Source organism: Gigantopelta aegis, chromosome 6 (assembly GCF_016097555.1).
Source record: "Gigantopelta aegis isolate Gae_Host chromosome 6, Gae_host_genome, whole genome shotgun sequence".
NCBI classification, from domain to species: domain Eukaryota; kingdom Metazoa; phylum Mollusca; class Gastropoda; order Neomphalida; family Peltospiridae; genus Gigantopelta; species Gigantopelta aegis.
This window is the reverse complement of record NC_054704.1, coordinates 71458904-71480696: the sequence shown is the minus strand read 5'-3', so window position 1 is coordinate 71480696 and position 21793 is coordinate 71458904. Positions and strand designations below refer to the sequence as shown.

At 38.5% G+C, this 21793-nt stretch overlaps 1 protein-coding gene across 1 annotated transcript; it reads left to right on the top strand.

Moving 5' to 3' along the window:
* The first annotated feature begins 2776 nt into the window (after positions 1-2776).
* On the top strand, positions 2777-12627 carry LOC121374705 (acid-sensing ion channel 2-like). Its single transcript, XM_041501810.1, has 6 exons — positions 2777-3468; positions 4063-4161; positions 6016-6202; positions 10915-10971; positions 12149-12305; positions 12597-12627. Exons 1-6 carry the CDS (start codon positions 2959-2961, stop codon positions 12625-12627), a joined length of 1041 nt encoding a protein of 346 aa, XP_041357744.1. The 5' UTR covers positions 2777-2958.
* Positions 12628-21793: the final 9166 nt, after the last annotated feature.

The following is a 21793-nucleotide window of genomic DNA, read 5'->3' as shown; positions in this document are numbered from 1 at the left end:
GGATTCTGCAAGTAAGGTTTTGATTGGTGGACATGAGCTCCGACTGGCTGGTGTTAGATCCACATGTAATAGTGGAGCTAATTTTAATTAGATTGAAAACATTTTGTACGTTTTCTTTTCTGTAAAAGAAGGAGATTGCACACAATCTGACAAACAATAATAGTAATATAAAACTTTTATTAACGTCAAAAAATAAAAGAACAAGTCAATGACTATTCCACAATTCAGTAGTAACAAAGGGCCTTTGTTGCAAGCGACTGGATCGTGAACGCGCCGGAAGTCATTTAGTGGCTGATTGGGGCCGCTTAGAGCTATGCAAATCAAGGGCAAATACGTATGTTTCTAATAGAGGCTATAGTGAGCGCACCCGTCGTAATTCGGAAGCTGGGGAAACCGTTGAGTTGGCCCACTTTCTGATGGCAGTGCGTAATCTGCACTTGCTTAATGAAACATGTTTAGCGCTACAATCACCCCCATTCCCCATCCCCCATCCCCAACCGAACACCACGATTATGGCAGATCCAAAAGTTACGCTATATTATTTTTATTGCTTGGTGCAAACCAGGGCCGTACCCTGATCAAAATCCTAGGGGGTGGGGGGCACTACTTTTTATAAACAAATGAAACACTATACAAATTAAACCCTGATATGTGTATGCTATTTTTTGGAGTTAAAAAAAGTGCCCCCACCTGCCCCCATGAGGGTACGGGCCCTGCCAACTAATTGTTTTCTACTATTATTTATGCTATAATTATGGCTGAAGCCATCCCACAGTAGCTGCAAATGGTAATTTATTTTTAGTTGGTGCCATCGTCCGTTAGTCCTAATGGCAACTTCGCGAGTTCCCTTAAAGGGACATTCCTGTGTTTGCTGCAATTTTAAAGATGTTATCGCCTAACAGAGACTTTTTAATGATTGTATTTACATATCAAATATATTTTTCTGCATACAATATTAGTGGCTGTATATTAAACGCGTTTCTGATCGTTCTAATATTTGTACTAGGTTAAATTTCATTTTATTTCCTAAAAAATTGGGTTTTTTTGTACGTACGAAATTATTTGAAGAGAAAATCCAGTTTTGGCTTCTTACAAATATTAAGACGACCAGAAACACATTGAATGTACAGACAATGATATTTTAAACAAGAAAATATATTTAATATGTAAGTTTGATCGTAGAAATATTGTATTAGTCAGAAACATCTTACAATGCAGCAAACTCAGGAACATCCCTTTAACTGAAATCCGTGTCTAATGATTCGTTTGAAGTGTGGATTAAAACCATCAATTTCCCCCTACTGCTTGTTTTTCTGCCACTCATGACCTGCTATTATTCCCATCAGTAATGCCATTACCATTTAATCATAAACCATTTCACTGATGATACACCTTTGGACTCGTCCGCTTGCGTTTTTCAGCTACGGTACTGGCACTGTTTTTATATAAAACAAAATAGTTCCTCTGGGATCGATCTCGTGTTAATGCGCAGTCCGCGAAACTGTGTATTAATATTTCATGAATGGCCTACTGGATATCTATATCCAATCTGTATATCAACTTATTAATCGCAACATTTTCCAATAATACGAAGAACATCATTCATTTGGACGTGTTTTTATTGCGTTGCTTTATTAGAGTTCTTAACATGTTGATATGAGGTTGTGAGTTTTATTTTCAGCTGGACTGCTGATGTGGAAAAGTTGGAGTTTATACTAAAATGCAATCTGAAATAAACTGTAAAGTGTCCAGTTAATATGACTATTACCAGGTAGCTGAAGTGAAGTTGATCAAATTTAACAGTTATGTTGTGATTAAGAAGTGATGATATACAGCCCAACACGCACGGTAAACAAATCTAGCTGATGTATATGTAAACAATTCTATACATGGACCACTGATAACATGCCAGTAAATGGATGGATATATAGGGGTTCCGTTGTAATAACGTTCCAACATGGTACCAGAGATGGATATTTTTTTTATCCTGATTACTGCTATATAGCAGTTTCGTTGTAATGATGTTACAGCAAAGTACCAGAGACAGACGGTGAAACAAGTCTTAGTCACTGGTACACACAGATGTTTCCAGCAAGATTGCAAAGACGGACGATAAAAACAAATCCTGGTTACTTGTTTATAGAAGTTTCCAGCAAGGTAACAGAGGCGGACCGTAAAATAAGGCTTGATATACAGAAGTTTCCAGCAAGGTACCAAAGACGGACGGTAAAACAAAAATCCTCGTTACTGGTATATAGAAGTTTCCAGCAAGCTAACACAGACGGACGGTAAAAACAAAAGTCCTGGTTACTGGTATATAGAAGTTTCAAGCAAGGTAACAGAGACGGACGGTAAAAACAAAAGTCCTGGTTACTTGTTTATAGAAGTTTCTAACAGGGTAATAGACACGGACGGATGGTGTATAGAAATGTCATTGTATCAAAGTACTAAGATGGAGTTGGAAAATAGAAGCAAAGATGCCAGAAGCCCGTCTCTGGTGTCCGTGGCAACGGACGGGGTGCGAGAGGTTCTCATAGAGTACAGCAACCACGCCACCATCCACGGTGTTGCCCAGCTGAGAGGACCGAAAATCTACAGCCACCGGAAGTAAGTTGACGGTAACCATAGCTACATCATCAGATTGTCTGATTGGGTAATATGTGACAAACACCAATTGTAATCTTCAAGAGACCCAGAGGGAAGCATAAAGGGTTAATAAATAGATTCCTAATATTTGTATAGTAGCTACTGTTCCTTCTGTTTCTGCTGATTTTGTTGTTATTGCGTCAGTTAGCCATTTAGATTAATTGTATCTAGACTTTGTTTTAAATCCAATAAATTATCGCACACTGTAACAAAGTGTTCATACCTATTACTTTAACAACTGATAAGTCAGATGATGTACATTATTGAGATTCCATTGCTTACAGGTTAGTCTGGCTGATTCTCTTACTCGGGATGGCAGTAGCTCTGGGCGTGATGGTATTCCAGCAACTCAGTCGTTTAGCTACACGACCAACTATCACAGAACTGCAGGCGAAATTCTCCGATAACCTAAATTTCCCAGCCATCACAATCTGCAACCTAAACCAGTTCTATAAAGACCGGGTACCAAACAAAACCATCATCAGGGACCTCATTATTGCACTGAGTGAGTTGGACGATATCATTGCCATAAGAACTATGGATGACGACATGGCTGGAGATGACGTCAGAGAGTTCGCTATCGACGCTGCTCATCGACTTGATGAGTTGATACGGACCTGTTATTGGAGGTCACAAGAGGTCAACTGTTCGAGTGTGTTCAACACAACCATCACTGCATTTGGCGTGTGTTACACATTTAACGGTGATAAGTTCAATGTGCGAAGCTGCAGAAACGCAGGACCAACTGGAGCTTTGAGGGTCATCCTGAATATTGAGCAGGAGCAGTACTCATTGTCCAAAACGTTTCAGGCTGGAATCAAGGTTAGGTAGTTGTTTCGTTGTTGTTGTTGATGGTGGTGTTGGTGGTGGTATGATGATATTGATAATGATGATGATGAATATGATTATGCTGCTGATGATGATAGTGCTGATGATGATGATGATACTGAATATGATTATGCTGTTGTTGTTGTTGCTGCTGCTGCTGCTGCTGATGATGATGATGATGACTGACTGACTTTGTAATGTACACAATGTCTAGCTGCTATATTAAATATCGGGGAGGAAAAAAAATCCTGTGATTTGGGGCGACATTACACGTCTCTCTCTTTCTCCCCAACCTCCCTCCCCATCTCCCTCCCTCTCTCTCTCTCTCTCTCTCTCTCTCTCTCTCTCTCTCTCTCTCTCTCTCTCTCTCTCTCTCTCTCTCTCTCTCTCTCTCTCTCATATATATATATATATATATATTATATATCTTTCTCAATCTGTGTGTGCGTGTATATATGTATGTGTGTGTGTGTGTGTGCGTGTGCGTGTAATAAAATTATCTTCTCGTTTTCGCCATTAGTTTTAGACAGGGCATTTGGTGGTTTGTGTCTATGATTATATATGTTTATGTGTGGATGTGTGTTTTAGGTACTTCTACACGAACCATCAGAGATGACGTTTCCGGGGATAGACGGACTGTGGGTGGGACCAGGTCTGTCAGCATCCATTGCAATAAGACGATCTTCGGTAGGTACTGTGGAAAGGATTCCATTATATGCAACCATTGTGAAAGATTACATATTTTAAATATCTAAAACAAATGGCACCAACTATCGATGTTGTTTAGAACTCTGGACGACAAACTATTTAACACACTGAATTTAATACCTGTACAAGACACATCTCTGTACAAGTCACAGGATGTTTTGGCAGCATCGAAACCGTGCCATCTAATAAATTGTTTATAGGGGAACAGCTATTTCCAGAACGATATATATATATATATATATATATATATATATAGAGAGAGAGAGAGAGAGAGAGAGAGAGAGAGAGAGAGAGAGAGAGAGAGAGAGAGAGAGAGAGAGACGGGTGGGGGGGGGGGCAGATAAAGACAGAGAGACCGATAGACAGACAGACGGACAAAGAGAAAGAGAACTACGTGAATATTGCCAAGTCCGTTGTTTTCAGCTATTTTCAGGACAGTACATTCTTCCTACTTTGTCTTTATAAGAACTGCCATACCTAACACTGATTTGGCCGATATAGTCATATTAATTCATAAGAGAGAGCTCTGTGGACATTTTGTCACTTGTAGTGGCATTCAGTCATGAATCACCAGCCTCGGTGGCGTCGTGGTTAGGCCATCGGTCAACAGGCTGGTAGGTACTGGGTTCGGATCCCAGTCGAGGCATGGGATTTTTAATCCAGATACCGACTCCAAACCCTGAGTGAGTGCTCCGCAAGGCTCAATGGGTAGGATTAAACCACTTGCACCGACCAGTGATCCATAAATGGTTCAACAAAGGCCATGGTTTATGCTATCCTGCCTGTGGGAAGCGCAAATAAAAGATCCCTTGCTGCTAATCGGAAAGAGTAGCCATGAAGTGGCGACAGCGGGTTTTCTCTCAAAATCTGTGTGGTCCTTAACCATATGTCTGAAGCCATATAACCGTAAATAAAATGTGTTGAGTGCGTCGTTAAATAAAACATTTCTTTCTTTTTTTCAATTATGAATCATTGATTTTATTTGCAAACGTTGAGCACGGGTTATAGTTAGTTGTCACATTCGTTGACTTCGTCAAAGCGATGAACGCTATGTACAAGACTTTTACCCAAAATATAAAAATTATGTTCAAGGTCAAAACATGGTTTCGCATAAGATATCATTTCAGTCAAAGATATGTCAAATCGAGAAATAAAGATAATGTTTGTTTTGTTCTATGACACCACTAGAACACATTGATTAATTAATCATCGGCTATTGAATGTCAAACATTTGGTAATTCTGACTTGGTCATCAGAGAAAACCTGCTACATTTTTCCTAATCCAACAAGGGATCTTTTATATGCACTTTCCCACAGACAGGAAAGCACATACCACGGCATTTTATCAGTTGTGGTGCAATGGTTGGAACAAGAAAAAACCCAGTCAGTTGAATGGATCGATCCTGTGACGCAGGCACATCAAGAGAGCACTCAACCGACTGAGCTACATCCCGCTCCAAAATCGAGAAATAGTCTCTAAATGTGTATCACAAAACAATTTTGGAAAGCCTTCAGAGATACTTGAATGTTAAAACTCTGATGAAACAACTGTGCCAGAATGATATATATTTTTTATCGGCATATAATGAGAATGGCCTAAACAAAAACTGAAGCAGAAAGCATAGTGTTCGACAGAATGAAAATTGACTGTTGAAAAACAGGTCATGACCCTTCTTGTCACAAAGTTCGCCTTCATTCATAAAATATTTTATTTCACCATTGATTGATGTTATAGCAAAGACTTTAGTAGTTCTTGTCTTTTCTGTGCAGGTATGGAAAGGCAATATAACGAAGTAAAACTTCTTCTTTTTTTTCCTTTTTTTTTTTTTACAGAAAACGCTTTTGCCACCACCATACAAAGCGTTTGGCAACTCGGTGTGCCTTGATACGATGTCGCCGTCATTCAAGACGCCACTTGTTCGTTTCCATGACTACAATTACACCAAGCTGGCCTGCATACAAGAATGTCTCACAGACATAATCGTTGAGAGTTGTGGCTGCAGAATCTTCTTTGATCCGGGTACGAAGTCATCATCGCTATCTATCTGTTATTGTTCTTTGATGTCCACCCTCGAATTATCATCGCTGTTTCCTCGTATTATTAGCTGATATCCATCCTCGATGTATCAATACTATCTCTGTTAGTGTCGTTCCATCTACATCCTCGAGTCATCGTCCCTTTTTTATTGATGTCATTTATTATCCATCCTCGAGTCATCATCCCTATCTCTCTGTTAGTGTCATTCCATCTACATCCTCGAGTCATCTTCCTTTTCTTTATTGGTGTAATTTATTATTCATCCTCGAGTCATCATCACTATCTCTCTGTTAGTGTCTTTTCATTTTCATCCTCGAGTGATCATCGCTATCTCTCTGTTAGTGTCATTCCATCTACATCCTCGAGTAATCTTCCCTTTTTCACTGATGTCATTTATTATCCATCCTCGAGTCATTATCGCTATCTCTCTGTCAGTGTCATTTCATCTACATCCTCGAATCATCATCGCTATCTCTCTGTTAGTATCATTTCATCTTCATCCTCGAGTCCTCATCGCTATCTCTCTGTTATAATCATTTCATCTTCATCCTCGAGTCACCATCGCTATCTCTCTGTTATAATCATTTCATCTTCATCCTCGAGTCATCATCGCTATCTCTCTGTTATAATCAGTTCATCTTCATCCTCGAGTCATCATCGCTATTTCTCTGTTAGTGTCATTCCATCTTCGTCCTCAAGTTCTCATCACCATCTCTCTGTTAGTGTCATTTAATCTCCATCCTCGAGTTCTCATCACTATCTCTCTGTTAGTGTCATTTCATCTTCATCCTCGGGTCCTCATCACTATCTCTCTGTTAGTGTCATTTCATCTTCATCCTCGAGTCCTCATCACTATCTCTCTGTTAGTGTCATTTCATCTTCATCCTCGAATCCTAATCACTATCTCTCTGTTAGTGTCATTTCATCTTCGAGTCCTCATCACTATCTCTCTGTTAGTGTCATTTCATCTACATCCTCGAGTCATCTTCCCTTTTCTTTATTGGTGTCATTTATTATTCACCCTCGAGTCATCATCACTATCTCTCTGTTAGTGTCATTTCATCTTCATCCTCGAGTCATCATCACTATCTCTCTGTTAGTGTCATTTCATCTTCATCCTCGAGTCATCATCGCCATCTCTCTGTTATAGTCATTTCATCTTCATCCTCGAGTCATCATCGCTATCTTTCTGTTATAGTCATTTCATCTTCATTCTCGAGTCACCATCACTATCTCTCTGTTAGTATCATTTCATCTTCATCCTCGAGTCACTATCGCTATCTCTCTGTTAGTGTCATTTCATCTTCATCCTCGAGTCATCATCGCTATCTCTCTGTTAGTGTCATTTCATCTTAATCCTCGAGTCATCATCGCTATCGCTCTGTTAGTGTCATTTCATCTTCATCCTCGAGTCATCATCGCTATCTCTCTGTTAGTGTCATTTCATCTTCATCCTCGAGTCATCATCATTATATCTCTGTTAGTGTCATTTCATCTTCATCCTCGAGTCACTATCGCTATCTCTCTGTTAGTGTCATTTCATCTTCATCCTCGAGTTATCATCACTATCTCTCTGTTAGTGTCATTTCATCTTCATCCTCGAGTCATCATCACTATCTCTCTGTTAGTGTCATTTCATCTTCATCCTGGACTCCGCATCACCATCTCTCTGTCAGTGTCATTTCATCTTTATCCTCGAGTCCTCATCACTATCTCTCTGTTAGTGTCATTTCATCTTCATCCTCGAGTCATCATCATTATCTCCCTTGTTAGTGTCATTTCATCTTCATCCTCGAGTCACTATCGCTATCTCTCTGTTAGTGTCATTTCATCTTCATCCTCGAGTTATCATCACTATCTCTCTGTTAGTGTCATTTCATCTTCATCCTCGAGTCCTCATCACTATCTCTCTGTTAGTATCATTTCATCTTCATCCTAGAGTCCTCATCACCATCTCTCTGTTAGTGTCATTTCATCTTCATCCTCGACTCCGCATCACCATCTCTCTGTTAGTGTCATTTCATCTTTATCCTCGAGTCCTCATCACTATCTCTCTGTTAGTGTCATTCCATCCTCATCCTCAAGTTCTCATCACCATCTCTCTGTTAGTACAATTTCATCTACATCCTCGAGTCCTCATCACCATCTCTCTGTTAGTGTCATTTAATCTCCATCCTCGAGTTCTCCTCACTATCTCTCTGTTAGTGTCATTTCATCTTCATCCTCGAGTCCTCATCACTATCTCTCTGTTAGTGTCATTTCATCTACATCCTCGAGTCATCTTCCCTTTTCTTTATTGGTGTCATTTATTATCCATCCTCGAGTCATCATCACTATCTCTCTGTTAGTGTCATTTCATCTTCATCCTCGAGTCAACATCACTATCTCTCTGTTAGTGTCATTTCATCTTCATCCTCGAGTCATTATCGCTATCTCTCTGTTATAGTCATTTCATCTTCATCCTCGAGTCATCATCGCTATCTTTCTGTTATAGTCATTTCATCTTCATCCTCGAGTCATCATCGCTATCTCTCTGTTAGTGTCATTTCATCTTCATCCTCGAGTCATCATCGCTATCTCTCTGTTATAGTCATTTCGTCTTCATCCTCGAGTCATCATCGCTATCTTTCTGTTATAGTCATTTCATCTTCATCCTCGAGTCATCATCGCTATCTCTCTGTTAGTGTCATTTCATCTTCATCCTCGAGTCATCATCGCTATCTCTCTGTTAGTGTCATTTCATCTTCATCATCGAGTCATCATCGTTATCGCTCTGTTAGTGTCATTTCATCTTCATCCTCGAGTCATCATCATTATCTCTGTTAGTGTCATTTCATCTTCATCCTCGAGTCATCATCGCTATCTCTCTGTTAGTATCATTTCAGCTTCATCGTCGAGTCATCATCACTATCTCTCTGTTAGTGTCATTTCATCTTCATCCTCGAGTCCTCATCACTATCTCTCTGTTAGTATCATTTCATCTTCATCCTCGAGTCATCATCACCATCTCTCTGTTAGTGTCATTTCATCTTCATCTTCGACTCCGCATCACCATCTCTCTGTTAGTGTCATTTCATCTTCATCCTCGACTCCTCATCACTATCTCTCTGTTAGTGTCATTCCATCCTCTTCCTCAAGTTCTCATCACCATCTCTCTGTTAGTGTCATTTAATCTCCATCCTCGAGTTCTCATCACTATCTCTCTGTTAGTGTCATTTCATCTTCATCCTCGAGTCCTCATCACTATCTCTCTGTTAGTGTCATTTCATCTTCATCCTCGAATCCTCATCACTATCCCTCTGTTAGTGTCATTTCATCTTCATCCTCGAGTCCTCATCACTATCTCTCTGTTAGTGTCATTTCATCTTCATCCTCGAGTCCTCATCACTATCTCTCTGTTAGTGTCATTTCATTTTCATCCTAAACTCCGCATCACCATCTCTCTGTTAGTATCATTCCATCTTCAACCTCGAGTTCTCATCACTATCTCTCTGTTAGTATAATTTCATATACATCATCAAGTCACCATCGACATTTCTCTGTCAAAAGTTACTCCATCTCTATATCAAGTCATCGTTGTTCTCTCTGTGTCATTTCATCTACATCCTCAAGTCATTTTCGCTATCTCTCCGTTGACGTAATATATTCTCTATTCTATATTGTGTTATTTCATCTACATCCAGTCATCTTTGTTTTAGTGTCAACCCTTCACATCACCATCGCTATCTTTGTTTTAGTGTCAATCCTTCACATCACTATCGCTATCTTTGTTTTAGTGTCAACCCTTCACATCACCATCGCTATTTTTGTTTTAGTGTCAATCCTTAACATCACCATCGCTATCTTTGTTTTAGTGTCAACCCTTCACATCACCATCGCTATCTTTGTTTTAGTGTCAACCCTTCACATCACCATCGCTATTTTTGTTTTAGTGTCAATCCTTAACATCACCATCGCTATCTTTGTTTTAGTGTCAACCCTTCACATCACCATCGCTATCTTTGTTTTAGTGTCAACCCTTAACATCACCATCGCTATTTTTGTTTTAGTGTCAATCCTTAACATCACCATCGCTATCTTTGTTTTAGTGTCAATCCTTAACATCACCATCGCTATTTTTGTTTTAGTGTCAACCCTTAACATCACCATCGCTATCTTTGTTTTAGTGTCAACCCTGCACATCACCATCGCTATTTTTGTTTTAGTGTCAACCCTTCACATCACCATCGCTATCTTTGTTTTAGTGTCAACCCTTCACATCACCATCGCTATCTTTGTTTTAGTGTCAACCCTTAACATCACCATCGCTATCTTTGTTTTAGTGTCAATCCTTAACATGACCATCGCTATCTTTGTTTTAGTGCCAACCCTTCACATCACCATCGCTATCTTTGTTTTAGTGCCAACCCTTCATATCACCATCGCTATCTTTGTTTTAGTGTCAACCCTTCACATCACCATCGCTATCTTTGTTTTAGTGCCAACCCTTCACATCACCATCGCTATTTTTGTTTTAGTGTCAATCCTTAACATCACCATCGCTATTTTTGTTTTAGTGTCAATCCTTAACATCACCATCGCTATCTTTGTTTTAGTGTCAACCCTTAACATCACCATCGCTATATCTGCACATGCACACAAGGTACCATTGGTATTTTTTTGCGAATGATTTCCACTTTTTATTACTTCTTTAGGTAACGACACCATCTGTTCTGCTGAGGAAACGATCCACTGCTATCTAAAAGCAAAAGGTAAGTATTGACATAAGTGTTGGTATCTCATTTGTTATCATATTAGGCAAATTGGTTTCATACCTACATCAGATATTACAAAATCCACAAACCTTAAAATGTTGTATTATATAATTCCTTGACCTTACAGGGTGTTTACTACCAAATCAAATTCCATAGACGACAATGTGACTAAACTCCTACCTGCAGCGTATCAATCGACATAAACACCACGGATATAAATACTACCACCCCTCACTCTTAAACTGAATCATAAAAACTTAAGGGTCAAGCTGCTCATTTCTGAAATATTAAACGGGTAGCGTCTATGACTACCCTAGTTGCGCACAAAATTCGAGTACTTTTTTTTATATAGGTACCCCATACACGTTTCAAGCACAAGGCTACTTGACACAGTGGTACTAGAGCAAATAAAATTGCATACATTTTTTGCCCAGATAAAACTAAAAAAAATTTACAACCAAAACACTTACATATATCACCAGTCATAGGACTTGTGGTGTTCACTTCTCTATCAAAAATTGGGTGCACCTCGAACTTTGACCCAGCCGGAATTTATTTGGTTTAGTACTACCTATAAGCACTGATAAAATGGTATTCCATTAGCGCCAAAGGTCATTCACGTGAAGTACTGATTATATTGTACGGTACTAGTTTCAAGCATTATTACATGAGTACGATACTGCAAATTTTAAGATAGTTAAAAAGTTTGTTTTATTTTACGACACCAACGCTAGAGCACCTTTATTTTAAAAAATCATCGGCTATTGGATGTCAAACAATTGGTAATTTTGACATATAGTCTTAGAGAGCAAACCCGGTACTCTTTTTCCATTAGTAGCAAGGGTATATTTTATATGTACAATCCCACAGACAGGATAGCACATACCACGGTCTTTGATATACCAGTCGTGATTTACTAGCTAGAAAGAGAAATAGCTCAATATGCCCACCGACGGGGATCGATCGTAGACCGACCGTGCATCAGACGAGCGTTTTGCCACCTGCCCCTTTATTTTCATCATAAAAAGCCAATATATGTATGTGTGTGTGTGTGTGTGTGTGTATGCGTGCGTGTGTGCGTGCGTACGTGTGTGTGTGTGTGTGTCTATAATATGTATATTATGAGAAATTATATTCGTTGACGAGTTTTAATGGTTTAACTTTGTTCATTTAGCCAACCTGACAATGACAGACTTTGAGAACTGCCGCTGCCCAGAACCGTGTCATCAGGTACTCTACACCCCCACCTTCTCCCACGCAGACTTCGCCTCTGATTTCCTCGCCTACAGTCTCGTCAAAGAGAACTTTTTGAACTCAACCGATTACTTAAGGTACGTGAATATACACCAATCACGGAGGGGGTGGGTGGGGGTCTACACAATAGATTTGCGTAGTACGTTGTCGTACAAGGGAACTGGTGAGTACTGGTAAATCTGAAAATCTGACAAAAGTATTAGCATTTTCAATATCGCATTTCTGCATGAGGCAGAGTCAAAGGGATGTTTTCACAAATCTGAAATGGATTACGTGATCACGGTCATATCTCTGCATAATGCAGTCGAAAGGCATTTGGCAAAATAGTTGTTGATTCCATGAATCTCTATCTTGCGTTTTGTCTTTAGGAAGACAGCCATTTCTGATGAGACCCTTTAATGGGGATTTCATCCCTGTGTATCTCAACAAAGAGGACTGCCAGTATCAGACTAGTTTACTAAATCAAAACTAGCACAGGATAGAGCTCACTGGAATAAATACAGCTGTGATGACATGTACTCTTGAATCAAAGGAAGGAAGGAAATGTTTTATTTAACGACGATACTCGTGAATCACTGTCAGAACTGTGGTGATATCAGGTGTTCGCGAAAAGTAAGCCTATCCTGCACCACCGGTTGCACTCGTCATGAGTACTGCCACCACAACTGTCAATTCCATCATATTTGTTTCCGTGAGTCACTGGTACGTGTTTTGCATTACGATGGCTGCCACTTCGTTTTGTAAGAGGACTGCCACTCTCATGAATGGTTTGCCAAATCTAATCCTGCACAAAGTTAAAACTGATATTTTACGACCCATCTGACGCAATTTGACGTTATTTTGTGATTTTTATCAAAGGTTAACATTCAGATTTTTAGAAAGATCGTCCAGTCAGAATAGAAAGAAAAAAAAAATGTTTTATTTAACGACGAACTCAACACATTTTATTTACGGTTATATGGTGTCAGACATATGGTTAAGGACCACACAGATTTTGAGAGGAAACCCGCTGTCGCCACTACATGGGCTACTCTTTCCGATTAGCAGCAAGGGATATTTTATTTGCGCTTCCCACAGGCAGGATAGCACAAACCATGGCCTTTGTTGAACCAGTTATGGATCACTGGTCGGTGCAAGTGGTTTACACCTACCCATTGAGACTTGCGGAGCACTCACTCGGGGTTTAGAGTCGGTATCTGGATTAAAACTCCCATACCTCGACTGGGATCCGAACCCAGTACCTACCAGCCTATAGACCGATGACCTAACCATGATGCCACCGAGGCCGGTAGTCAGAATAGAGTAAATCGTCTAAGAGTGGAAAGTTTGTAATTATACAAGAATTTTGTCTCTTGGTTTTTTTGCGAATTTATCGATGAATAACAGTCACACATATATATATTACTTAATGTTTTTAAAGGGACATACCCTAGTTTTTAAACACTAAGGTATATTTTTGACTATTATAGCCGTTTTTGACAACTGAAATCATACTTTACTTAGATTTTATTGTTTAGATTATCAATTTCCGTACATTCTGGGTGTTTTTGGTCATCCTGGGTTTTTTAATATCACAAAATGCATTTATCATATTTTTAAAAACGCACGTGCGTCTGAGAAATAACAGCTATGGAGTCGAGTTTTAGTCTATTTTTCGAAGGTATTTCACCATGTCAAAGTCACAGACTCGTGTTTCACTCAGTTGTAACTTTATCCAAATGTGTTACAGGTTTGTAGATTAAATAAACTTAGTGTTAATTTTCACGGGTTGAAACTAGGGTCTGTCCCTTTAATCTTTAAATCCATCTTTTTCTGAAAATAATTACATTAATTTTCTCTTCTCTTAAAAAAGGAGCATGTTTTGGTTTTTTACAAAGTATAGGCTTTGTCACGTGAACACGAAGCCACCGTGGTTAAACTGTGTTCTCGGTGGGTAAAACAAAAATATCTTCTCATAAATATTTCCTCAGACTTGTGTGTGGCGAAAATTAAATAGTGCATTTACACGGTAGAGGGTGGGGTCATAGCAAAAGATTGCGTACGTTTACGCGTGATGTCATTCAAAGATGTGTTTTGTTTATTTTGTTGTTGTTGGAGGGAGTTTTCCCCCAAAAAAAATCAAGGTATAGTATTTATATTCTTTATGATACTGACACAGTGCTACAATTTCAACTTTATAACAAAAGGGTTTATATATTTGATTAGAATTAGTTAATTGGTAATCTGATGTCTGTCGTGGTCTCTACTTAACCAATTAGTTAAAAGTTTGATTTGTTTAACGACACCACTAGAGCACATTGATTTAGAGGAAACCCGCTACATGTTTCTATTAGTAGCAAGGAATCTTTTATATGCACCATCCCACAGACAGGATAGCACATACCACTGCCTTTGATACACGAGTCGTGGTGCACTGGCTGGAACTCGACAGGGATCGATCCTAGACTGACCGCGCATCAGGCGAGCACTTTACCACTGGGCTACGTCCCGCCCCAGACCAATTAGTGGCAAGCACTACTAAAATATGTGACGAGCAATCAAAGACACGACGTAGTATAACTGTTGTCACGGGTATTGCATGCGTCCAGGGCCGGATTTAGACCTTGGGGGGGCCCGGGGCAGGGGCCCCTCAACATAGAAATTAAAGTACATGACAAATAAACAAAATTAACTAATTTTATAATTATTACATTTTTTATAAAGGAAATCCTTAGTCTTGGGGTCCCTCTGGCAGGGGGACCCGGGGCAATTGCCCCCTTACAAAATCCGGCACTGCATGCGTCGTAACAAGTACACCATGACAACGGTGTATTACTACATGGATACGTGTTTAGTATGCGTGTTAGAAATAAGGATAATTTACCCTTTAAAGACGGAGACTCCAGTAGGACTCATTGAGGTTTTCAATCGTAATAACAACTATATCGGGGGACCTGTGTGTCATTCACCCAAGAGCTAAGATATATAGTATCTGTATTACCACGTTGTTAAACATTTATCATGTTGGAAAGGAAATTAAGAACCTACAACCCAACCTGTGACTTCTGTTATTCTTTTGACATTCCGGCCAAAATATAATAATAATAATAAATAAATAAAATAACAACAACAACAACAACAACAAAAACACACATATGAAAATTACACTGTGTTAATACATTACGGGCACCTGTTAACACATTTGTATGTACAATACAATGGTTTCATACAGAAAATGAAATGTTTCGTAGCACGTTCAGTACACATAACATAAGATATACATTCACTGATTAAAATTATATGGGCATCATATCATAATATTTGAAAATTATGTACACGCCAGAAACTTGTTTTATTCGTCGAGCTAAAACGAGGTATTAATGTAACTCATATACGAGTCACGATGGCAGTTTATTACAACCAGCGTGTTACCCTATCATAAATCTTTCTCATGTTTTTCCTCCTTTTTTTTTTTTTTTTTTTTTTTTTTGTAAATGAAATCCTTTGCAGATACTGTCATTTTTATGCACGCCAACATAAATTATTCATACACATTCATCATCGTTATCTAAAATCATTGGACATATCGACTAGTCGTAGTAATTAATGTTGGAGGTGGAATTGTATGTCGCTAGCATGGGGTCTGGAGTTTTGAAGTTCTCGTTCATTGCATTAACTTTATAATAAATTGGGAGGGGGGGGGGGGGGGGTGTGTGGACGGGACGTAGACCTGCCCCAAGTTTAGCCAGAAAAACATTTCGCTGACGTTCGCGAACTATTTGATTGATTCTTGAAGTCGTAATTCAGTTTACTGTGTAGCGTGAAAATCAGTCTAGCGAACATTAGCGACAAGCGGTAGACTGAACTTAGCCAGTGGCAAAGCGCTCACTTGATGCGCGGTCGGTTTGGGTTTCCCGTCGGTGGGCCCATTGGGCTATTTGTCGTCCCAGCCAGTGCACCACGACTGGTATATCAAAGGGCCCGGTATGTGCTATCCTGTCTGTGGGATGGTGTATATAAAGGATCCCTTGCTACTAATGGAACCTTGTAGCGAGTTTCCTCTCTAAGACTATGTCAGAATTGCCAAATGATTCACATCCAATAGCCGATGATTAATAAATCTATCTACTCTAGTGGTGTCGTTAAAGAAAGCAAACAATTCTTTTTTTTAAATAATAAATGAAAGGTATGTATTTTTAAGTCATCGATAACCAACACTTTGTATCTCGCAGACAAAGCAATAATTTGTTCAGGCCATTCACCGGAGGGTAACTCTCCCCAGCCCCACGATCCCAACCCAAAATCTATGTAATATCGACTTGTTTCCTGCCTCTGGGGACATCTTACTTGCTAGTGCGCCCCCTGCGTTGCTTGGGTCATAGGATCAAATCCTCTTGATGGAACCATTTTGAGTTTCCCCTGTCCCAATTAGTGATCTACGACTGTTGGTGGGAAAGTGCATGTATAGCATCTCTGCTAATGAAAAACTATAGTAGTTTTCCTTTGAAAACTATTTATCATATTATCAATAGCCAGTAGCCGATGATTAATTAATCAAAGTACCTTCTGAATGCGCTAGATGGTAAACATGAAAATACAAAGTCCTCCTGATTCATTCAGTCATTCAGGTTGGTTTATTTGTTTGTTTGTTTGTTTGTGTTGTGGTTTTTTGTTATTTTGTTGTGTGTGTGTGTGCGCGTGCGTGTGTGTGTGTATGTGTATGTGCATGCGTGCGTGCATGTGTCCATGTGTGTGTGTGTTTTCAATATAACATGACTCTGAAAATAAATCAAGCTAATTCACTAAATATTTCCAGTATAGTGTGTCCGTGTACGTGCATTAAAAGCAGATTCATTCGTTCTCTATTTTATCAGTACAGCGTATTTAAACATTTTGTTCGTGAATCGGTCTGATACTACATGATAGTGCAAATAGCAGCTTTAGCCGCAAATGTTGTTGCTGTCGTCTATGTATAATTTGATTTCGTAGAATACACACTTGTGCTTAGTTTACGTGAATCGGCTTCATTCATTATCTGGACCGGCCTCGGTGGCGTCGTGGCAGGCCATCGGTCTATAGGCTGGTAGGTACTGGGTTCGGATCCCAGTCGAGGCATGGGATTTTTAATCCAGATACCGACTCCAAACCCTGAGTGAGTGCTCCGCAAGGCTCAATGGGTAGGTGTAAACCACTTGCACCGACCAGTGATCCATAACTGGTTCAACAAAGGCTATGGTTTGTGCTATCCTGTCTGTGGGAAGCGCAAATAAAAGATCCCTTGCTGCCTGTCGTAAAAAGAGTAGCCTATGTGGCGACAGCGGGTTTCCTCTAAAACACAGTGTCAGAATGACCATATGTTTGACGTCCAATAGCCGATGATAAGATAAAAAATCAATGTGCTCCAGTGGCGTCGTTAAATAAAACAAACTTTACTTTCATTCATTATCTGTATCTTTCAGCAGAAATAGTATTGAATTGAGAATATTCTATGAAAATTTGCTGGACACTGAAATAGTACAGAAACCGGAACTGACGTATCTGGATATTTTAGGTAGGTCTATATTTTACAAAGGTCATTTATATATATATATATATTTATTTTTTTCTTACACACTCGTTGGTGAGAACACCATGCGTTATTTTCGATAACACATGGTTATTTTCACAATGTGCGTGTGTTAACACTTTTAAGACATACGACTGGCTTCTCCTAGGTGATGGCCAGGTCACCACTGCCATACATCCAATGAAAAACTACACGATGGAAATCGATTACATTGTGACGTATAGTTAACTTGACAATCATGGGTCAGTGACGCGTACGTTAGCTACAAGTGCAACGGCTGTAAGTAACTTTTAGTCGAAAAAGATGTTAAAATTTGCTTAAACCTGGTTTTTGAGGATATGTAACCTCGTTGTTTAAAAACATATCAAACTCGCTTTCGCTCATTACATACAGTTGTGAGATAAATGGTATCTAACGGCCACTCATGTATTGTATCTATCTATCTCTCTCTATCTCTCTCTCTCTCTCTCTCTCTCTCTCTCTCTCTCTCTCTCTCTCTCTCTCTCTCTATATATATATATATATATATATATATATATATATATATATATATATATAATCCACGACGAATGTGATATGATTGCAAACTTCACGAGATGGGATACAAATCATATTTGACATAAAACATGAAATTTTCTATTTATTATATAACTTTTAGCAATTTACCCATATTTTTAAAATGCCAGCAGCAAAATAGTTCCAGCTTTCTTTACAGTGAAGATAACACTTTCTACAGTGACGATAACACATTTTAGAGTGAAATAGTCAAATTTTCACTCTAAAATGTCTTATAGTCACTGAGTGACTGATAACACTTTTATTTCACTGATTTTAAGATATTTCACTAAATGTTATATAATAAATATATATATTGAAAACTGTTATAGCACATTTCTGACGTAACTATAGTTGCTATAGCAGCTGCAAACTTGCGACGGTCGCGGTTATGATATTGACAACATTCCGCGCCACTGTAATTGACATCGCTGAACATTATTAACTTCCATTAGCGATTACTATCAGAGAGAGAGAGAGACACACACAGAGAGAGAGAGAGAGAGAGAGAGAGAGACAGACAGACAGACAGACAGAGACAGAGACAGAGAGACGGCGACAGCAACAGACAGAATGAATGAATGTGTGAGAGAGAGAGAGAGAGAGAGAGAGAGAGAGAGAGAGAGAGAGAGAGAGACAGACAGAAAGACAGGCAGTTAAAGTTTGTTTTGTTTCACGACACCACTAGAGCACATTCATTAATCATTGGATTAATCCAAAACGTAGTTTGTTGCATGTGAAATATATTTGCTATAGTTTCTTTAGAAGATGTGACAATAGTACAGTTTAGATAAAAAGTTTAAGTACCACATATCAATTGTTATTCCTTTTTTCAGGAACTCTCGGCGGCCACATGGGACTGTTTCTCGGAGCAAGTATTCTTTCCTTGACCGAGATCATTGAAATGATTATTGTTATCATAGCGCGAATGATATCGAAATTGCGTCACTGCAGACCAGTTCCTCGTGTGATGTCACAACAAACCGTATCTTCTGCGTACAATGATGACGACGGCAAGAACTTTTCAACCTAAATCATATCTCACATGATTGTAAAGCAGTGTTCGTTTCAACACAGCATGAAAAGATATTGAAGTGTAAGAGGTGTGGCCTCTTATGATATGGACAGTTATTTTATTCAAATTCAAGTTCTTTATTGCTTTAAATTTGTACAATTTATCAGCATAATACAATGTACAACAAAATAATAAATATATACAGGATATGTACAAGATTATGGTGGAGAGATATTATATGGACACGCTGGTGTACCGTCGGCTGTGGAGCACATTTCCTATAACCACCGCCTAAAAGTACACGTATATAGCTACGTAAAATACAATACACCATTCTGTGAATTGTGACATGTTGCATTTAGTGTATCATACTTCAGTGAAATGTGACACTGCATTTAGTGACATGTTGCTTTTACCATGTTAGATTTGTGTGAAATGTATCATTATTTCAGTAAGAAATGACAGATATATTTAGTGAATATTAAAGACTTCTATGAAATGTGATATTACATGTATTGCATCTGTCTTCTGTGTAATGTGATATGTTGCTTTTACTGTTAGACTTCTCTGAAATGTAACATTAGTTTAGTGTATCAGCAGTTAATAAGAAATGCTACTAACATTTAGTGTATCAGACGTGACTGAACTGTGACATCACACGCAGTTCGTCTGCTTTCGATGTACTGTGACATGTTGTTTAAATTACTGCGTTAGACTTCTGTGAAATGTAACATCAGTTTGGTGTACCACCACTCGAAGAAATATGAAATAACAGTTAGTGTATTATATCAGACTTCTATCAAATGTGACATTATATTCAATGCACCTCCCTTCTGTGAAATGCGACGTGTTTCTTTTACAGTGTGAGACTTCTGTGAAATGTATCATTTTAGTATATTGCACGTCGGTGAGATATGACACATAACATTTAGTGTATTATGTCAGACAACTATATCATGTGGCATTACATTTAATGCACCTCCCTTCTGTGAAATGTGACATGTTGTTTAAATTACTGTGTTAGAGATCTGCGAAATGTTACATGATTTTATTGTATCACCATTCTGTGAGATATGAAATAAAATTTAGTATATTATATCAGACTTCTATGAAATGTGACATTACATTTAATGCACATCCCTTCTGTGGAATGTGACATGTTGTTTAAATTAATGTGTTAGACTTCTGCTAAATGTTACATTATTTTATTGTATACTGGGGTCTCACGGTATCGCGGTACTTAATGATAGTGCAGAAATAAAATAATATACCTACAATCATACGGTAAATATACTTTTGTTGGATTTTACCTCATATTTCAATGTTCTACACGTCATATATTTGCATATAAATTCTGTTTGTAAATAAATATTACTGGCGGAAGTGTGCCCTACCGTTGCAGAGTTTTTCGACGTGCTTTTCATGATATCGCGGCAACTCCAAAACATGGTATACAATTCACCTGAATTTTTAAATATGTGGTTTTTATTCTCAAATTTACATTAAAATTGAAGAGACAAAATTTTGAACACAAAAAAGATCCTAAAATTCGGTTGAAACCTTTCGTCTGTTCAATTCAGCTACATGTCTACAGTTTCCCTAAGAAAACCAGTTTATTTCTATGTAAAACAGAGAGCGCATTTAAAACCTCGTCTGTGCCTTATCACTCGAACGTATGATCAAAATATCGGGGCTGAGATGTGTCCACTTAAGACAATAAGTTATATTCTGCCCATTTTACAAAAGTACAACAGCCTCTCGCATAATTTGATTGTCGCGACAAAGTGTAATGACATTTTCAGGTTTTTAAAAGTATATTTTGGACCCTTAAATTTCCCGATATATTTCTAGGCCTACTTCGGTTGCATTCTCAAAATGGTAAACACGCCACCATACATGTACGTAGCCACATTTTGATTGTCAACGACCAGACAATAGTCTTGTATCACAAGCAATAACGTTTTAAATTTGCATTGCAGTAACTGGGGATTTTTGTAAGCTTACGGGTGTCACAAAAATCAGAATATTAGTAACTCTGTGAGGAATCGGTAAAACATTTATAATTTTTAAAACAATTTGAAATCATTTCAAATTTCTTCACATAGATGACAGAGTACCATCTGTCAACGTGTTTATATAATTAAATTTGTTATCAGGCGGATTTGTGCGTGCTAAACTACGAAAAATATAAATACCGCGATACCGTGGAACCCGCGATACCGTGAGAAAGGAGTATATCACCATTCGGTGAGATATAAAATAAAATTTAGTATATTATATCAATTAATGCACCTCATTTTTGTGGAATGTGACATGTTATTTTTACTGTGTCAGCCTTTTGTAAAACAAAAATATATATACATTATTTTAGAGTACCGCCAGCTGCTGAAAATTACATAGTATTTAGTTTCACAGACTTCTATGAAATGTGACATTAAAATTTACATGTA